This window comes from Ambystoma mexicanum, chromosome 1q (assembly GCF_040938575.1).
Source record: "Ambystoma mexicanum isolate Mex_15411 chromosome 1q, UKY_AmexF1_1, whole genome shotgun sequence".
NCBI lineage: Eukaryota > Metazoa > Chordata > Amphibia > Caudata > Ambystomatidae > Ambystoma > Ambystoma mexicanum.
In genome coordinates this window covers 1,303,716,265-1,303,735,662 of record NC_090922.1, presented here as the reverse complement: position 1 = coordinate 1,303,735,662, position 19,398 = coordinate 1,303,716,265, and the positions used below count along the sequence as shown (strand labels likewise).

Below are 19,398 nucleotides of genomic sequence, written 5' to 3'. Positions count from 1 at the left end.
CTCCGCTGCTCTCATACTAGGTCCCCGTTTTAAAAAACTAAAATAAAATACAAATAACAGTTAATTGCTAACTCTCTAAAACAACAAAAAAGTAAAGCCTACAAACGCAGGGAAGGCTAAAAGTCAGATTATTACAAACACTCATTGATCTTTAAATATTTCTCAAACATAAACATACCATCTACCAGTACAAATTAATCTTAAAAGCTCACTACAGAACTACTCCCACTTCCATCAGTAAATTGTGGCTTGTGAAAAAGTGTGACTCTGTGAGTTAATCTTTCACATGCAGTGCGAAGCGGTATGTTCATGTCTGCGACATATTTCATGTCTAGTGTTTGCTTGCGGCTACCATAATGTTGGCATTCTTAACATTTATAAAGTTACTGTTTCAGAGTGCTATTAGTAACCGTAAGAAGTTCTTTCCTAACATTTATAAACTTCACTTTTATATAAGAAGCAGCATTTACTCTTATTTCTGTTTTTGTTTCTACTATACCCTCACTCTCTGAATTGTATCAATGTGCCAGACATCTAATGGTTACCTGGACAGTTTCACCCCAGAATTTCGAAATGTGCATTTCAATGCATTGTAAGGGGAGTATGAGAGGCTGTGGGGGTCTCTCCCCCTCGCATATAAGTGCTTTGAAATGTGCAAAAATAAATTGAAATAATTTGGTATTTTCAGCCGCAGGATTTATTTTTTCAGAAATATCACATAGCTCCGCCAATGACTAGCGTGAATGATACGGGTGGGTAGGATAAGGTTACAAGAGTTTGAGGCTCTTTCTAAATTTCTAAAGGTGATCATGTCCTGTTCTTCCTGGGACTCTAAGGTGAGCCTTTTCCAGAGTATGGGTACGTGATCTATATATTCCTCCAAACTTAATCTGGCACTCATTTAGGGAGTCACGTCAGGGAACCTAGATGCTAAGGAGTGGAGAGGGACTGTTGCGCAATAGCTCTTCACATTGGGTGAAAAGAAAATGGGTTGATGGTCTGGGATGGATTCATGGTGAGGCATCCTAGCTTAAATTACATACTGGTTTCAAAAGGAAAGCAAAGGGCTTGGCTAAGTTAAGAGATGTGGTCCCACTTGACAATGCTCTCGATTCAGACTATTACAGTATGCCAGACTGAAGTTGGTCAGAGTCCCTCTCCCCAACCACGGCATGTTCGGTCCAGAGGATGAAGGCATGATATGTTAAAACTAGTAGCACACAGTTGATCTCGCTGATGAGGAAGGGATCAGAATCCCACCAGGTTTTCAACCCCATAGAGTGATTAATTCTGTTCTGAGGGGCAAGCTGCACAGGAAGGCCAAAGCCACCATCAAAGGAGATTTCAATGTTTCTAGCTTGGAGTTTAGGGAGGCCATCTTTGTCAAGAAGCAGAGATATAAACGGACCCATTTGTATCTGAATATGAGTGGGCTGTCTCTGGGTTTACGCCTGTTTCCTGTCCTTTTAATGTGTAGCCCATTTTGCGGGCTACCAAGGGACACATTTAACCAGGGAAACTGATATAGTCGGGACAACACTGCAGCTTGTGTTTGAGTGAGCTACCGAGTTCTGAGTGATCTTGTCTGTTGCTGTGTCAGGCAAGCCTGGAGTCAAGAGGATACTTCAGTCATGTGGTTGATGACTCGCCTGGCTGTAGACTGGTTCCTGCACAGAGCTATGCATCAGAAAGGGTGACTTCCCTAGGCAGGTATGCAAGAGCTGAGCAGGACACCAGACGTCCCAGAAGGTAGAGGAAAGGACCCGCATGTCACTTACAACTGGAAAGGAATCTGCAACAGAGAATGTAAAGGTACACCAATGAATGATACGTTTACCTCTAATATCAATGATTCCCAAGATCATTAGCAATATAAATAATCAATAAAGTGACTTAAGTATTTAATACAACACAGACTCCCTATTACCTCATTACAGAAACTCTGAACCAAAGTTGCACAGTATTGATACTAGGGCAAACACTGCTCCAATGCAGATACATCAATACATGTTTCACAAGGGCAATGTCTGAGCTAGTGCTAATACAGAATGCAATGAAAGAATCTGCTTTTTGCACTAGTGCAGGTTTTGTCCTGGAGCTAAAATAGGTACAAATGTCACATACGCTGTGCTACGTTTCTGTAATGAGACCCCTGGAAAGCACCTTCGGTGGTGAAATCAATCAAGTCCTTGCAGGAAGGTGGGCAGAAATATCCCTCGCCCTTTGGAGGAAAACATATGAAATCACATGGAGCAGGCCGCCCTCCCCCACACCCGTGCCCACGGTGAGTGCTGCGTGTTAGAGTGGATGGTCTAGGATGCATTTCACTACGGAAGAAAGACTTAAGCATTAGGGTGGGGGCACTATCAGCAATTAGGTGCACAGAGAACTCAATTTAGCAGCCCCAAGTGAAGTGAGGGCCGTTATGGGGGCGCTGAGGGGCACCTAATGGGCAGAATTGCACACACCCAAGAGTTTTATGGCGTTTAGCACCCATCTAGGAGGTGTGGGCTTCACTTTCAAAACAAAATGAAATCTGGGCAAAGGCTGCACCCTGAGGAAAGCCACGTCACAAAGGGTAAAGTGGGTGGGCGGTATCATCAAGGAGAGCAAGCAGAGCCCTTTTAATACGTCACAAGAGCAACAATACGGCAAAGCCAGGTTCTGGCGTGAAACGAGGGAACGACTGAAGAAAGAGGAGATTCATTTGAGTTCTAGGGGTGCAGGGAGACAGAAAACATTGCTATGAGGTGCCCTTTGGGATCCTCAAATTCCAGGTATTACCAGAGATAAGTTCCCGACCTACCACATCCTGAAAGGCCGCTCTGGCAGCACCATTCCAAAAGGGAAGCTATTGAGTGAGAAGTGCCATAGAAATGTTTGAAAATGAAGTTGAGAACAACGGATTTCACAAGAAACAGTGAAATCGGATGGAAACGCTTTGATTGTGATAGGATAAAATGGTTAGTGTCATTAGACAAACTCTAACCGTTCTCTGTGAAAAGAAAGAACACTTTGGGAGAAATTATTCCATTGTGGTCTAAGGAGATTTGTGCCAGTCAGAGAGAGCCTGCCACCAACTGAAATACAGAAAAGAAGGGGGGTTTCTGGGAGTCCCTCTGCCAGACATTAGTCCTGGTTGTGAGAGCCTTACCCAGAGTCTTTAGCTCGCCATCCTTCACGGAGGAGAAATATCCCAATCATATCAGTCTTTGTCCTGCTCTGGGGCGGTAAAGCACCAAAATGCCTGGCAATTCACCTCTGAACAAGAGTACCAACAGCATCCCCAGACACGTATTTCGCTCTGTTTGGACCTGATCAGTAGGGTGGAGCTGTGTCTCTCTAAGAATTGTGAGCAAGTCAAAATGTTTAAAAAGTGATGGCTCCATTGAACGAATACATTGACTGCAAAGAGGAGCCTGGTCTTAGAAAATAGCTGTTTGGCATGAACCTGTCAATCAAGTCCAGAGTAGGGGCGTCTAAACCCGAGTGACCTCAGGAAGTGTCACCACAAATAGCAGCCATTATTAGCAGCCGTCAATCAACAAGAGGACGGGGAAATTATGAAAATTATCCAAGTTACAACCACATTTTGTAGGTTTATGTTTCCTGCAGCATTTCTTGTTTGGAGTTTACTGCTGCGGATCCGTGTCTGTAAGGAGCGCGCCCATGGCACTGATTTAGAGCTGAGAAGGTATGCAATTCCCTTTCTATCTCTTTGGAAAACATATTATTGCAAGTTCAAAGGATGCAGCATTACGTGTCCAATTGCAGAATCCAGGGAAAGGCCATCCCCCTCCTTAGATCGTTTTTCCGCAGTCTCTTCAGAAATTTGCTATTTGTGGAGCTACAAAGGTAGTGCTTGGAACAGATATACTTGCCTTGATAACGTGACCATTCTTGTCAAATTTCATCGTTCAAAAAGGGAGATGCATAATGAGGGCTATTTTTGAAATCTTCAATACTTTTCATCCCTCACTAGTTACCCTGTGCCCGACTGTAATCAGATTGGAATCCATGACTTCATAATATACCTTTGCCGGTCTCTGAGGAACACGACGTTTGCATACCATTTATGACGGTAGTAGAGGGCAAATTAATTCACAGCCGTTTTAGTGCAAGGCAAGGGCAGTGAGGGTTTCAAAGATGTAATAGCCATGTCAACTATGCAATAAAGTAATCTTGGCGGGGGCATTCTGCCAGGGCAGGTACGATCGAGTGCTCGGAACAACATTACGCCCACCTGTAGAATGCCTCATGATCCCCCCGGTCAGTAGAGGAACATGAGATTTATTGCACGATGGCTTGGGAAAGGGCACCTACGCTGGTCCTCTCGCTGGAACTGATGCCTACTTGAGGACACAGTAATTGTGAGGGCCTCTCTGCAATTTGATCAAGTTTCAGTCTGCTCAGCCCTGGCCGGGATGGATGGTGGGCAATAAGAAATGTGGGGGGAAATTAAAATAAATGAATGAATCTTTTATAGTGCGCTTAAAACCGTAGACCAGTCTCTAAGTGCCCTGCAGTGTCTTGCTTCCAAGACAAACACCTTGCCCCTAAGCTATCCTCCTAACTTCTTTAAGCCCTCCTGTTCCGAGCAGAGACAAGTGGGAAGACCAGCAGAGGATTCTCCAGAAGAGGGTGACTGAGGGTGAGAAACATGTGTGGAATTCACTAAGAGTCTTGCATATGACTCTCAACCAGAAGCAGAGAATCTAGCATCAGCTGTCAAATTGCTGGAGGCCAAGAGGAAAGATATGATTGGGACATTAACGATTGCAAACTTATCTTTCCTAAAAGGAGAGTCTAGGCAGGATGTGCTGGAGAGCTGTGTCCTTTATTGTCGTCAAGATATTAAACTAATAGAGAATTTAGAAATTGATATTAGCGCCTGCTCTTATTCATAGATGATCTGTATACGTATATGCTTCTTACTCAACTACTTTTGCAACTTCGATTGTACTCATAAATTGATACGCTTTGAGACATATGATTATGTTTGGCGGTCGAGTGCAAATATCGAGCTAGGTCTGCACAAATGAAATCCGTTCAAGAAGTAAAGTTTAAAGATGTGTAGCTAAGAGCACATGCAGACTTGATTCTAAGCTGGAGCTGGTGGAGAACACGCAGCGAGAGGTTCCATGGAGGGTTCAGCAATGCCCTATGAAGTTACGATGGAGGATTTACAGTCTGAGTTGGAATCAATTCTTCTGGGCCTGGAAGCTGAGCATACAGCTCTTCGGGGTATTTCCTCGTGTTTTTCCAGTCCTCCGGATCCCGACTTAGTGGCACCATAAGCTGTGAAACCTCCTGCACATGCATGGAGGCGCTATCTCCAAGGAAATGGCTGTATTACCACTGTTTGGGTTACCAGCCGTGGTAATACCTCCACTCCCCGCTGAAGTCCAGGGGGACTTCTGGATGGGTATTAACAAACATCAGATGCAGATTCCGCAGCTACCACCGTTGGTCATTGGTATCATGTTTGGAGGCGTTTGAAGTGATTATACCCCCAAACTTGCAACGAGGCTCTAAAAGAGATGATGGAAAGCCCATTAGTTTAACATTTTTACTAAATTGAATTGTAGGCCCTGCCTGGGAGTGATGGGTGCAGCTACACATGGAGGGCCGTTTTGAAATCCCATGAGGGCCAAGATGGCATCCTGTAGGTGGAATTCAAACGTGGTCGGCTTTAGGATTGCTCCGATTCCCGTTTTCCATGATCCTAGTCTCAAACCACTAGAAAAGATGGGAGTCCTCTTAGTGAAAGTCCTAAACATCAGCGTTCCGGTCAAGCTCGTAGAGGAGTACGGGAGTTAGAGGTTTACCTAGGCGGCGGCTGACAGACATTTCTAGAGGAGCTGAAGCTAGGAGATGCCTACCTACGCTTTCATATGTTTTATTTCAATGTCACCTGGCTGTGAGGGCAGCATCAGGGGTAGTGGCTAGGATGGTTTGTTCCGAGCTCTAAACCAATAGGGGCTGTTGCCCGATGGTGTGGAACTTGGGTTGATTGTTTACTTAGATGTGTGACTATTTGACTGTTGTTTGAGTTTTAACTCACAGGGTCTTCACATGTTCCCCCTTTTCCCTTTCAGGCCCACTGGGTTGCTTTGTGAAGAGCAACTATTTGGATGCAAAGAACAGATGTTGCACCAGAGAGCTATATTTAAACACAGCACTCTTTTTTTAATCACTCATGGGTGGCTGTTTTGGCCACATACATGACCAACTCAGCCATGCCTGAGGCTTTATATCATTTCCCCACTATGTGTGACCTTAACATTCAACAGGACCAGCAACATGTATGCTCCATTCATCATGCACACAGGTGTCTTGGGCTGAGAGTAGGTCCATATGCACACATCATTGCCAGAGTTTTGCATTACACAACCCTAAACGCATGAGTTAATGATAATAATAATAATGCCCTCCTCTAGATGTCAATGGTGTGTTCCACTATTCACCTTAATTAATACCAAGGCCAGTCTAGACTCCATGTAGATCGCATTTCATGTGCCTCTGTGAATATATTCGACTGTGCCATTGACCAAGAGTCTATGAGCCTGATTCAGAAATGTTTGCCCCGTGGCAAATAAGGGATGGCCTGAGCAACTCAGATTGGCTTCTTCTGCCCTATTCAGAAAACCTAAAGCTGGAGCAAGCCAGGAGCATCTTTGAGTTGCAAATGAGAACCAGACAGACTTTCCCAAGGGCTTTGCAGGGATGCTCCAGGCGGCTCTGGACTTGCCCCCGTTCCGGCTTTGTGAATAAGATGTCAGAGAGCAAATGATAAGGAGCACATCTGAGATGTTGTCGATTTCCTCCAGTGCAGATCACTGAGAACCTGGCCTGTGATGATTCTATCACATCTCTCATTATGCCTAAAGCGCATACAATATACACAGGGGACCAGGGGAGTTGCTAGGTCTGGAAAAGACCCGGGGCTACTCTGATGTTGGAACTGTTCGGACTGGGGGCTAGCTAGTCTTTTGGCTGTAGCTCCTGAGATTCTATTCGGGGCTACAACCAAAAGATCAGGGGCTATATAGCCTCCTTAGCCCCCCCCTAGCAACGCCCCTGCAGGGGACCCAACAGTCCAAGACGGGGTACACGGTTTTCCATGAAAACACCATTGATGAGATGAGGTGCATACTGAGCTGTACCTCGCCTTCCTTCTACACCACAAAAGTCTGGGGTGTTCCGTTGACAGGCCGCCTCAATCAATAGCTGTTCCTGGCAGAGACATGAAAGCGCCCTGGAAAGTCATAATGGTATTTACCAGAGACATAGCTGTAGAGACATAGCAAGTAAAGGCAACATAATATATTCCACATATAAATAAAAAATAAAATATTAAGAGACAGAGCAGCACTCGTTCGTGGATTGAGCAAAATGCAAAGGAACCTGGGTAACGTAAACAAATGTAATAATGATAATGATGATAATGATGTGTTATTTATATATCACCTCAATCCAAAGCGCTTTACATAGCACATATTTACATACAATCTCAGCCATCCGAAATTGGTACTCATTTATAAACCTGAAAAGATGAAAGGCTGAGTTGACCTTACTGGGATTCGAAGCTGCGACCTGCAGATCACGCTCAGATCACAGCTGGGAGCGCTCAACCCGCTGATGTCAGTTCATATTTTTTTTTTAAACCCTCATATTTTGTTTAAACTATTCGAGTGTGCAGTTTTGATTTTAATGTACTTATAAATGTAATATATTGCAAATCTATAATTTGCCAGTCCACATTTTTTCATTCAAATTGTCTGCATTCTATTCTGTGAATTTGAAGAGGTTTTCATAGAACACATATGTCACACACATCCCCTGAACCCAATTAAGGGCATTAGACCGTTCTACGGTCTTTTATCAATAGGTTGCGTGAGCATTTGAGTCTGGGGGTTCTCGGCCCACTGGCAATGGTCACCTGGGCTCTTACACAAGGGGATGGATGGAAGAACATGGAATTGCTTACAGAACATTCTGAATTCAATATTGGCTTTTAAGGGAAACCAGTAGATGGAGTGCAGGAGAGTCGCCACATGGTGTTTCTTCCTTGGCCCAAGAATAAGGCAGGCTTCTGTCTGTTGTCCTCATAATGACCTTTCAAATATGTCTCCCCTCTAGTGGTGTCCTTCCGCCTCCGCACATCAAGCACTCTACTAGGATGGTGAGCTCCCTCTTCCCACAAACGACTCCTGCTCCGCATAGTGTCCGTCCTCATACAAAGAATATCTCTCTCCCACTGATGGGGAACATCCTCCTCCTCAGAACAACTCCTCCTCCAAGTAACCCTCCCTTTCCAACCTCCCCGATGTGTCCCCTCCAATCTGCAAGTCTCTCCTCCCGGTGGTACACAATCTCCCACCACCCCCTCAATATACTCCCTGCAACCTCTAACTCTCTCCCCCAGCTCTTCCCTCAAAAGACCTCTTGCTCACCAGTCTCTGCAAACTCCTCCAGCTGCTCCGCAAACACCCCACCCTGCCGGACTAAACCAGAGGTTTTTATAGTGGGGACATCTGGGTTGGGATGGAATAGGGTTGCTCTAAGCTTAAATTAAAACCTGCCACCATGTTGGATTCCAGAACTGCCTGGGGCATGTGTAACGTTACCTTTGCTCTCACCTGAACCTCTGATTCCCGTGGCTGCTTCAATCTCGGTGTATCTGTTTTCTCAGTGTGAAAACCCTGGTAACTCTGGGAAGCTGTCTGGTGTAAATGTAACTCCTTTGTCAATCGGTATTTACAATTTTATAACCCCTAGCGTAATAGGGTTTGTTTTCTTTCGCTTGCGTTCAATGCACGTATGTTTCAGATTGTTCACGTATGACTTTGTTTCTGCATGACGCCTGCAAGTATGTTATACATGTTTCGAAACGTTTCATTGGGCATCAGTGCTGAAGTAAGAAATATGCTCCTTCACTAGCAAGGGCCTTTAAGGAGTTCTAATTTTGTTTTGTTAAAGTGGAAGGATTTATTTCCTAAACTGTGGCCCTCATTAGGACCCTGGCGGAGAGGGGTTTACGCCAGCGTAATGCATGGCGTACCTCTCCGCCAGACTACGACATTCCGTAGCGCCATGGAGATTTTTACGCCTGCTTTTTGCAGGCGGTAAAATCCATGGCGCTACGGGACTCGTTGTTAATTACGCCACCGTAATTTACGGTGGCGTAATTGACCCCTTCCCCACTCCCATTATACCCTATGGGGCAAAAATGGGAATGGGGAAGGGTAAATGGGGATTGGGGACTAACCGCCCCGCCAACCTCGGAATGGGGCGGTAAGTCCGCCAACCCCCATGGCGGTATTGGCAGCTCTGCGCCATGGTCCATGGTGCAAATTGCACCATGGACCTCCGCCAGGGTCGTAATGAGGGCCTGTGTGTTTGGTTCGGGTTAAGGGGCAGGAATGCCTCTCTAAGCATGTCATCCCTATTACAAGGGTTATCTTTAAGGAGTTTTAGCTTCCCCCTTTTTCTTTGGTGCGTGATGATGTCTGCGCGGTTGGTGGGTGGGGTGCGAGTGCTCATTTGACTGCCCCCTGCCTTAATGTGGGGATGCAGTTGTTATGCTCTAGTTTTCCTCTGTGTACCCACTCCGGATCCAGCATCCTTTCGGTCTGTGAAGCCCCTGGAACCTTGGACAACCCCACTGTCAGCCCGTAAGGTTAGGCAGGGGATTTTGTTTCTTATTTTAATCATTGTTATTGTTCAAGATATTGATAATAACACATGGGTTAAGAAGTTACAGACTTTGAGTGGAACCGTTAACCATAATGCATGAACGAAGTAAACAATTTTAACCAGCTAGAATATGATCTTTTGCTTATCTCCCACTCTTCCTTACAAGCCATGTGTAGTAACGAAGGTTTCCCGACACTCAAGGTGAGTTATAGTGTCTTTATTCTCCAGGTCCAGCTCCTTCATCACACAATAGGATTGTAGGGGAAACACGTAAGACAAGTAGAAAGGAGAAACACTGGGACAGCCCCACTCCCCATTAACACCTTTGCTCACTAACCAACCCAACCGTCACTACCCGAACTGCTGAGCATCCTCATTCCACAAGATGACACCCTCAACATTCCACCAGCCTAGTTATGAGCCAATGCTCATAAGCATACATTATAACACTTCCCCCTCCCTTGGGAAAGAAACAAAGAGACGAGGGAACATGACCAGTATTGTACCCAAACCATCACAGGACCAGCACTGAACTACAGAACACAGCGGCCGTCCATGTCAGCAATCGCAGCACCCAACACAAGGAAAACTCTCACTGGGCCAACCGGACCACAATCACAACAATACTCCTCAGGCCCACCCGGACCATAACAACCACCTCACCACTACACCACCACCAGGACCAACTCCATATCAAATGCCAATGTAATTCCAAGGTTACAATTTCCACAACTAAAATTCCACCAGCGACAACTAAAACCCTCGATGGGAACCTACAAGGAACAAAAATAACAAAGAAATGTACTTCCACCGTTCCGAGATGCCCCTAGGAAACCAGGACTGCCACTCCCAGATCACACAGGTCATTACAGAACATAACTACCTAACAATCCAATACCACCATCGCACAAATATCCTCCCACTATGGTCTGCACACCAGAGTCTCAGAACTGCCACTTCTGAGCACAACCCAGCTCAACAGAGCACAACAAATGCCCAACACCACCGAAGGTTCCGGCATAAACTAAACAGCCAGTCCACTCCACAATAATCATACAAGGTGTACAACCAAATATCCAAACACTGCATCTGAACTGAATTTGGCAAAATAACCAACATTAACAAGCCCCCTACCCAACCGGTAGTAAACAAACCTGGGGCAATCCGTACACACCAGGACACATACACATACCATGGCATTGAACACCTACAGTGTACGCTGACCTCTAACATCACCATGAGCATAAGAAATGTAATCCCTACATGAAACACCCCTGGTGCACACAACGCCTCTTACATGGCCATGTGTATATGAAATACTCCTTACATGACCCTAACGAGACCACAAAGGCTGAGCCATAAAACCTACTCACCACAGAACACCAAAACTGGAATTGTGGACCCACCCGGCATCCACAAACCCAGAACTAGAAAAATTGACCCAACCCGGCATCCAAATTTCACTACCACAATAACAATGTGGACTCTCCCGGATGTCACAAAGTTGACCTCTATAAAATTGAAAATCTGCCGCTCCACACACCTATTAAAACCAGAACCTGCACAACTCACTCTCTGCCTGAACCAGATATAGCGTGAACCCACCCGGCCATCCACAATACTTTTAGATGGTGCATAAATGAATAGTTAAGATCCAATGGAAAAGGTGAGGCAACGTAGACCCACCCGGCCATCTACACCTTACATCGCCAAACACTGCAGTCCAAACACTGGCATAAAACTTTATCACTACATAAGCACCACAAACACTCACTCACCTCACAAGAACAACATGAGATGAAAACATAAAGAATATTATGCATTTCATACAATTATCACATTTCTTAAGAATTTTGCATTACAGTTGTTTTTAATTACATTCCCATTGAACCTTGTCCAATAGACCACCACCCTCAAGTTCAATAAATATTCCAGTCCCTTGGAAATACCACCCGCAAGTCCAAAATCCAATGTCACTTCGAATAAGAGATACGATCCAACCCCTCTGCACTAAGGAAATATCCCTTTATTCCCATGGAAAAACCACCTTAAATAGTGACAATGCCTACAACCTCTAACTAGGACCTGAAATAGACTAGAAGGCCACAACGTTGCACACCACTGGGAACAGACAACGGCCTCCACAACATCAACCCCTTACTCTACCCAGGGGTCATACGCTGCACCCCATGGTAGGCCACAACATCAACACAACAACACACTGGCACAAGACACTAACCTGCAAGGAACAACTGTTTAATGATGTTCCAATCCATACGGTTCCACGAAGTACCCCAACGCCAAATCCAGGAATTGATACTGGCTCTCTCCACTTCCAACACCGGTACAGGATCTTCCATCACACAATTCACCGTCCTCTGCTGGACTTCCACCATCAGGACCAGGACAATGCGATGAAACACCAGTGACAGGGCGCCCTGTCCTCTGCTGGCGCTACCAGGACCATGACAATCCACGACCCTGACTGGGCTCGGATCGGAAAAGCGAACATCCACAACGCATCATTCATTACCTCTTGGGCTTCTATGGTGTAGCTGAATGCCACTAGAGTTGGTTTCCCCAGGGTTTTACTCTGTAGAGAGTGGAGTGAATTCCTGTGTCCTTTCCCAAAATCTCAAGGCCACTGTAGGATCTGTGGTGTGTCTCTTAACTGACCCTCAAGAAATATGTTTCCTAACCCTTGGTGTCCTCATATAATAAGGACTCCATTGTCTTTTTTCTTTCATGGTCTTGGGCTATGGCCTTTGGTTTCTCTCTCTCCCAGCCTCTTCTAGATCCACGTCTTCGGGGTTTCGTCTACAGTGTTGTTACACTCGTGTCTTCCTTCATTTCCTTGTGTTCAATGCCTCTGCCACTTCTTGGGCCAGAGCTTGCATCTCGTCCCAGTTCAGGGCTTTGTTCATCTCCCAGTTCAGGGCTTCAGTCTTCTCCCTGGCCAGAGCTTCAGTCTTCTCCTGGGTCAGAACATTCTATTTGTTCACCTTTTCTCATGCAAGGAAAAGGCTAGGGCCCCCGCTTTCTCTTGGGTCAGGACCAGACACAAGGTTGTGCAGCACTCATTCCAATTGAGTGGAGATATTTTCCAGGGCTCTGCAATGGACTGCCCTTCGGACCTCATCTCGCTGATTTTGGGGAATATAGTGCCCGGTAAAAGCTTGTTTTATGATCTAGCTTACCAAAACTGTAACACCCCCATGAGGGTTGTTCCAGGGACTGGGTGGCTCCGCTTGGCTGGTTCCCTTCTTGATCATGGGGCCTGGCTCTAACTTTCTCGGCTTCACAGGCCAGGCCTTCCTCAGTTCCTTGGACGAATTTGACCAGGAAGTCCTCCTTATTTATTGCTTGACTGAGAGGCCCCACTCTGAAACACCTGTGTCTGGAGGGTCACCAGGTTTGTCTCTCTAGATCGGAATTACAAGGTGAAGAGCGGACCTTATAGTCCTTTCAGCTTCGCCCTTTGTCAACCCTTTCCTTCTCCACCCTTGTCCCAGTGTAGTTCCTCTGGGTCCTATAGGGCTCCGAAAAAGAGCTGTTTGTCCCCTCTCCCATTGCTGTAGGATGGAAAACAGGCCAGCAGCGATGTTTTCCCTCTATAGGAACCTACATTTCAGTATCATGGTGCCTGCCCAACAACATCCTGGATATGTAGACAGCTCCTCTCATAGTTGGACCGGAGCCTAAATGAGTTGCCAGCTCAACTAGGGAGAGAGTATTTGATTTGTTTGGGTTCTTCAATGCCTGTTGTCTGCTTGTGTCACTGTTGAGGTACAGGAAAACTGCTCCATGTCGCTGCCAGAGTTGAAGTCTTCTACCCAACTGGTCAGTGTTGGAATTCCTTTCTTAGACCTCAAGGATGCCCTAGTTTATGTTGCTAGGGATTATTGTGAAGGACTGTCCTCATTTGTCTAGGTTCTGGAGACCTGCGCCTGGTTACTGACATAGCCGTGGCAAATCCAACAAAAGACGGCACTTGTCACAAGGAAGAGTTCGCCAGTGCATAGACTAAAAGAATGCTGCTATGTATCTGTGGAAGAACTGATGTTTGAACGGATGTATACGAATTGTTCGAACTACAATTGTTCGAATTACAATTGATCTTTGCACAATTGACCGAATTGTGAAGGTCAATTGTTACATATATGCGGGGGGAAACCCCCCGCAACCCCCCATTATATATATAAATATATATATATATACATATATAGATATATTATCAAACCAATATATATATATATTTATATATATATATATATATATATATATGGTCAATTGTGCAAAGGTCAATTTGGACCCTCGACTTTCGGTCAATTCGGTAATTCGAACAATTGTGTTCGAACAATTTGGGTAATACCGTTTGAACTGCAGAGTGCAAGCCATCTGCGCTTATTCATGGCTAGCTCGACCATAGCATATGAGTTTACAGGATGCTGTTGCTGATCAAGGATAAAGTCTAGTGATTTAGAGGGAGAGGCAAGCTCCTTTGAGGTACTCATGAAGGAAAATTGCGAGAGAGAAGGCTACATTTGAAAAAGTGTTTCACCTAGTTGGAAATGGAGGGTGACTTGTTTAAAAATACTTAGCATGTGGAAGTCCTAAAACTGATGTTGCAAGTCTCCTCAGAATTCAATGACTCCCTTACAGCACTCGGCCTGTGGCCTTGTTTATTTTAAAAGGCCACTGAATGTCTCAGTGAATTGCAATATGTTCCTCACATAACATTGTGGGTATTTCATCCCATGTACAACAACACACACATATAACAGAGCTGAGCGATCTACGATGAGAATTGGTGTGAGCATAAAAAAAAGGGTAAAGATCAGAAGTGGTCTTGGAAACCAAACAAGGGTTCCTGTCGTAGACTTGGTGATACTAGAAATTTTCAACCAATAATTATACTTTATTAAGAAAATAGGATACAACAGGATTAAAAATACTATAAAAAATTCGTACTCTGTTCAACGTATAAAAAGCCCTGTATAGGATAACATCAGAGTGTGTTTGGGTGTGTGTTGTCTATGAGTGTGTGCGTGTGTGTGAATATCATCATAAGTGCTGTACATACAATATTTGATAATGTACGATTATTAGCTCTGGGTGCTTAAGGGCATCGGACTGTCTGCCTTCAATGAATATCACTTCATAGCTCACCAGAAATGACCTCCTCCTAGGAAGAACTCGAGAATGTTATAAGGGAGCCCGAAGCAAGAAGAAGGCAAATTCAACCAACTATTACCCTGCTTATCAATGTTCCATTCTAGAGTAAGACGAGTCCGACAATCGCAATCAGCATGAGGATACCGGCCAGGATGCAAATACTAATGAAGACAACGTCACTGGTATCCTGGCCCTTGAACTCAGCGCTGTCCAGGGCTTCAGTGTTCTTCTCGGGATTTGCCAAGCTCTCTCCGTACTGGTTCAGCTTGAATGGGTCAAACCCAGAGAGGATGTTGACCAAGGCTTCCTTCTTCTTAGGTTCGCACTGTACCTCATACTCATGGATATCCTCCAGGCCATCGGACGAGAAGTCAATGTACAAGATGCTCACAATCATGGTGGTGTTGTTTCTCTTCTGGAAAAAGGAGAATAGGAACAGTCACATATTTTGCTGCATTCTCTGTACCACTCAATGGACCGGTATCCAGTGATGATACCGAAAATAAAATAACAAATGAAATGTTACCGAAAAATATCGAAAATTAAATATATAAGGGGTGAGGGTAAAGGGTTATAAGGTGTGGAGGGTGATTCAGGGTGGGGTTACAAGCATAGAGAAATAGGGGGTGGCTTTGTGGGGAGCCCCCCAATACTGTTTTAAAAATCGATATTTTCTTTTTTTACGGTAATATTACATATGTTATAAACGGTAACATCACATAGAACCAATGGACCTGGTGACATAAGGTAATTTGGGCAGTTCTGTTTGTTTCGATCAACTGTACATTGGAGGGGATTCAAACCGCACTGTTTTACATAACATGCATGCCTTGTTAACCCTTGCAGAGGTCAGTTCACATTAGACACACACAAGCTTCCAATCACCCCAACAGTGTGTCACAGCTGGCAGAGAAGCTGCAGAGGCCCCACTGGGCACATAGATCCTGGGCCAGAGCCTGTGCCAGCCATTCCCATGCTTAACACCAACCTCTCTATTCCCCTCGTTCAATATTAAAAACAGAGCAAAAGTAGAAGGGCCGCAATAAAAAAAGAAATACAAGAAAGAAGAACAGAAAGGAGAATGAAAGAAAGAATGACAAAGGCAAAGTAAGAAGGAAAGGATGATGAGTAGTGGCGATGAAGCCAAAGAGCGATGAATGAAGAAAGAGACTAGGAACGACCATATGTGTGACTGCACTCCATGTGGCTATGTTCCTTTATGGTTTGGTTAAGCCTGTTAATGGAGAACATTATGAGCACAAAAGCAACTTATGTTTAATATTGTGTGACATTAGTTTTCAATCATTATACCATTTCAATATGCCTGCATATGAAATTAGAAGCATTCAAGTGTTTCATACAAAAAATATTCACCAGCAATCAATGCTTCTATCCTTCACTGAAACACATTTGTTCAATACTGTGCTTGGCCAATCCTCTCTGCTTCTATCTGTTTGTGACAACTGAAGCCTACATATAAATAAAAGGGATGTCTTCTATTCTGTCTGCCTCCAACAGGTTTATACAAGATGCATCTTGTTAGTCTGTGTGCATAAAGCAGGCCTGCACAGCGTCTAACAAAAAAAAGCCCATTAGCACATTTGTAGCAGTTAAATAATGCCTACTTTTGGCTATTAGCTGGTGCTTACTCACCATCTATAAGCTGAAACGATTGCATTGAAGTGCATTTAGGAGGGAGAGGACATGTGATGCGGGACACATAGTTTGTTGGTGTTGTTTGGTTATTTACCCACACAATCACTACTCGTGGCCATGCTAATCTCTATTGTTATTCATACCCACTACCCGCCCCTCCAGTCCAAACGTCATCTTCTTTGAGACAGCTCAATCAAGCACTAACATGGTCTGACTGAGAGTTAATGGCTAATTGCAGCTGTAAATGCACCACCTGAGTCATAAAAAATGTCTTCAGTGTACCCTCAGCCACTTGATTTATATATGTTCCTTGCACTGAAGTCCTGTTAAAAACAAGCATTGACAAAGCCACAAGATATTGCTTGTGCATCAGTATGAGATAGGCATTTGCCGGGCACTGCTACTGCTATCACATTCCTCGGCAATAACCCAATTTTACAGCTGTTGCCATCTTATGTCCAGGTTTTACCATTATGGCAGCGCCTGGCACATGTCTATCGATACCTACCTAAAAGCCAACACTGTTGGCTTTGTCAGTGCTTGTTAGATGAGTGGCTGATTAGAAGGCATTTTAAAACTCACCAGCATAAAGGAAGACCATACCTTTTCAGATAACAGCTGCTTTCAGATCATCATGATGGCAAATGATTGGGTCAGAGATTGGCAGTAGTAACACACTGCCCTTGGTAACTGCCTGGCATGAAATGACTGAATACATTTGCAAAGGCTCATTCCCATTAAATGTTTCCTTTGCATCCTAGGGTCTTCACCACACATGGGTTCATCCGGGTCCCAGCAGTGTGGTCGCAGCCAAGTGCCCGACCAATACCGCCATCGGTTTGCCAGGCTCTTCCCAGCTGATCTAAACTATTTACACACATGGCAGTGGCCAGTGATTCACTGCATGCTGCACATTTAGTTTTTTGGGCTATCGACTCAAGGATGCAGTGAATCTGGGTTAGTATCTGCACACAAAGGGGCATTTGCAATGATAGCCACCAGGGAGAGCCCTCTGCTGCCCCCTGCACTGGGAATGCGTGGGTTGCACCTGTTTCTTGCCACCAAAAGACTGACAGGTGCAATACGTGCAGTTACAGGGATTCCAAGCACATCAGGATGTGCAGGCATCTCACAGTGCCTTGCCACCGCCTACGCAGAGATGCAAAGCCCACCCAAAATGTATAAATGCCCACATAGCAGTGCTGTGTGGTCATTTACAGATGTGAATGTCACTGCGGTGGTCCCAGGCACATTAGCTTCAGGCCCCTCTTGTTAGACAACCCTGGCTATGCCCCTGCCTATGCCCAGTGTCTCCGCATGTGTGGTGCCAGAGTATGCTGCTCAAGGCAGATTTGTATTTGTATTTGTATTTTATTTATTTGTAATGCGCACCTAACCCGAAGGTAGCCAGGCGCAGAGGCAGCAAGAGGGTTGCAAAGCTTCGTTACATACGTGTGGCGAGGTCCAGCTAGGGTTACATTGCCGGAAAAATCACGCCAAGTCGGAGGGTAGAACATGTACATTAAAGGCAGTACTATAAACATATTTACAATTAATGCGTAGGTGACGAACATAGCATGTGCATTAGGGCAATACTATAAACAAATTTACATTCAGTGATGCGCCACATAGTAGAGGCACATCTGGGTCTCTAGGAGTCATTGTGAGTCGAGGGATTTGAGCCAGTTGATGGTCCTAGCTCTGAACTGCGGGTAGGGTAGGTAGATTGGGCAAATGTAGATCTAACGGGGCAGCCATTGCTTCTGGCTTGTCTCACATTAACTCCCTGAATGATTACAGAGGATATGCTTGTACAGTTCAGAAAATGTTTTGCAGTAGAACCTTTTTTAATTTTTTTATTGTTCATTTATAACGCGCTTGATACCAGCGAGTGGTTTCTAAGTGCGGAATCAGGATTCAAACCTGTGTTGCGCCGCGTTGTCTTGCTTCCAAGACAAACGCGTTGCCCATGAGATATCCTTCCTTCCCTGATCTATATGTGCCGCTGTTTAGCCAGAGCAATGCTTGGGTCTCAAAGACTACTTTCCTGATACCTTACACTGGTTATTGTGATGTAGATGACTTGCCTGGAGATTGCAGAGTAGAAATGTATTTTGCCTCCAAAGTTCTTTTATAATACCTTCTGCTCAGCCACAGACCTTTGACACACGTGCTCACTCCATACCAGCACACCGCCTCTACCAGCACTCACCTCTGGCATGGGGCACGTTAAAGTTAGCACTTAGCAATTTCCGACTTTCATTCTTCAGAGGTTGATAAATCAAGTATTGGGTTATAATAGCAGCTTTTCTTGCAACACTTAGACATAGGAGGATTCTGGAACTAAGCACTGCATACAAACCTGACATTATTACTCTTAGCACTCGGCGGGAAGGTGGTGTGGTCACCTCCCTGCCAATAAGGAGGCTCAGAACAAGGTATTTACCTCACAGAAAAGCCCCCGCTCCGAGCCTCCGGGAAGTGGGTGCCTGCCATCTTCCCTACCAGTAATTAGGGTACGTGTAGTCCTGCACACTCTTTCTCCTCCTTCCTCCAACCTACAACCACAATTTCCACATCCTCCATCGACTCCTACCCCCACCCCACTTACTTTGCACTCTATGTTCCCAGCAATAGCTGCCATGGAAAGGGAGAAGGAAGTACGTGTAGTTAGTTCCCTTCTCCCTAATCCGTAACAGACATCTTGGTTTGTAGTTCTTTAAAGTTGAGAAACGGCATGGTTGAAAAAACAACTATCAGCATCCTGGTAAACATGCTGGGATGCTAACAGTGATAAACCCCTCCAGGCATGGGGCTTTGCTGGGGCAGGTAATACCCGATCTAACTTTAAAGCCCTCGCTTTGCTCA

At 45.0% G+C, this 19,398-nt stretch overlaps 1 protein-coding gene across 1 annotated transcript in view; it reads right to left on the bottom strand.

Moving 5' to 3' along the window:
* Positions 1-14,596: 14,596 nt before the first annotated feature.
* The window catches only part of CDCP2 (CUB domain containing protein 2), a 207,773-nt gene continuing 202,971 nt past the window's right edge, over positions 14,597-19,398 (bottom strand). The window contains exon 6 of the mRNA XM_069635389.1: positions 14,597-15,289. Coding sequence (XP_069491490.1) covers positions 14,975-15,289 — 315 coding nt within the window. The 3' untranslated portion in view covers positions 14,597-14,974. The remainder of the gene's footprint in view (positions 15,290-19,398) is intronic.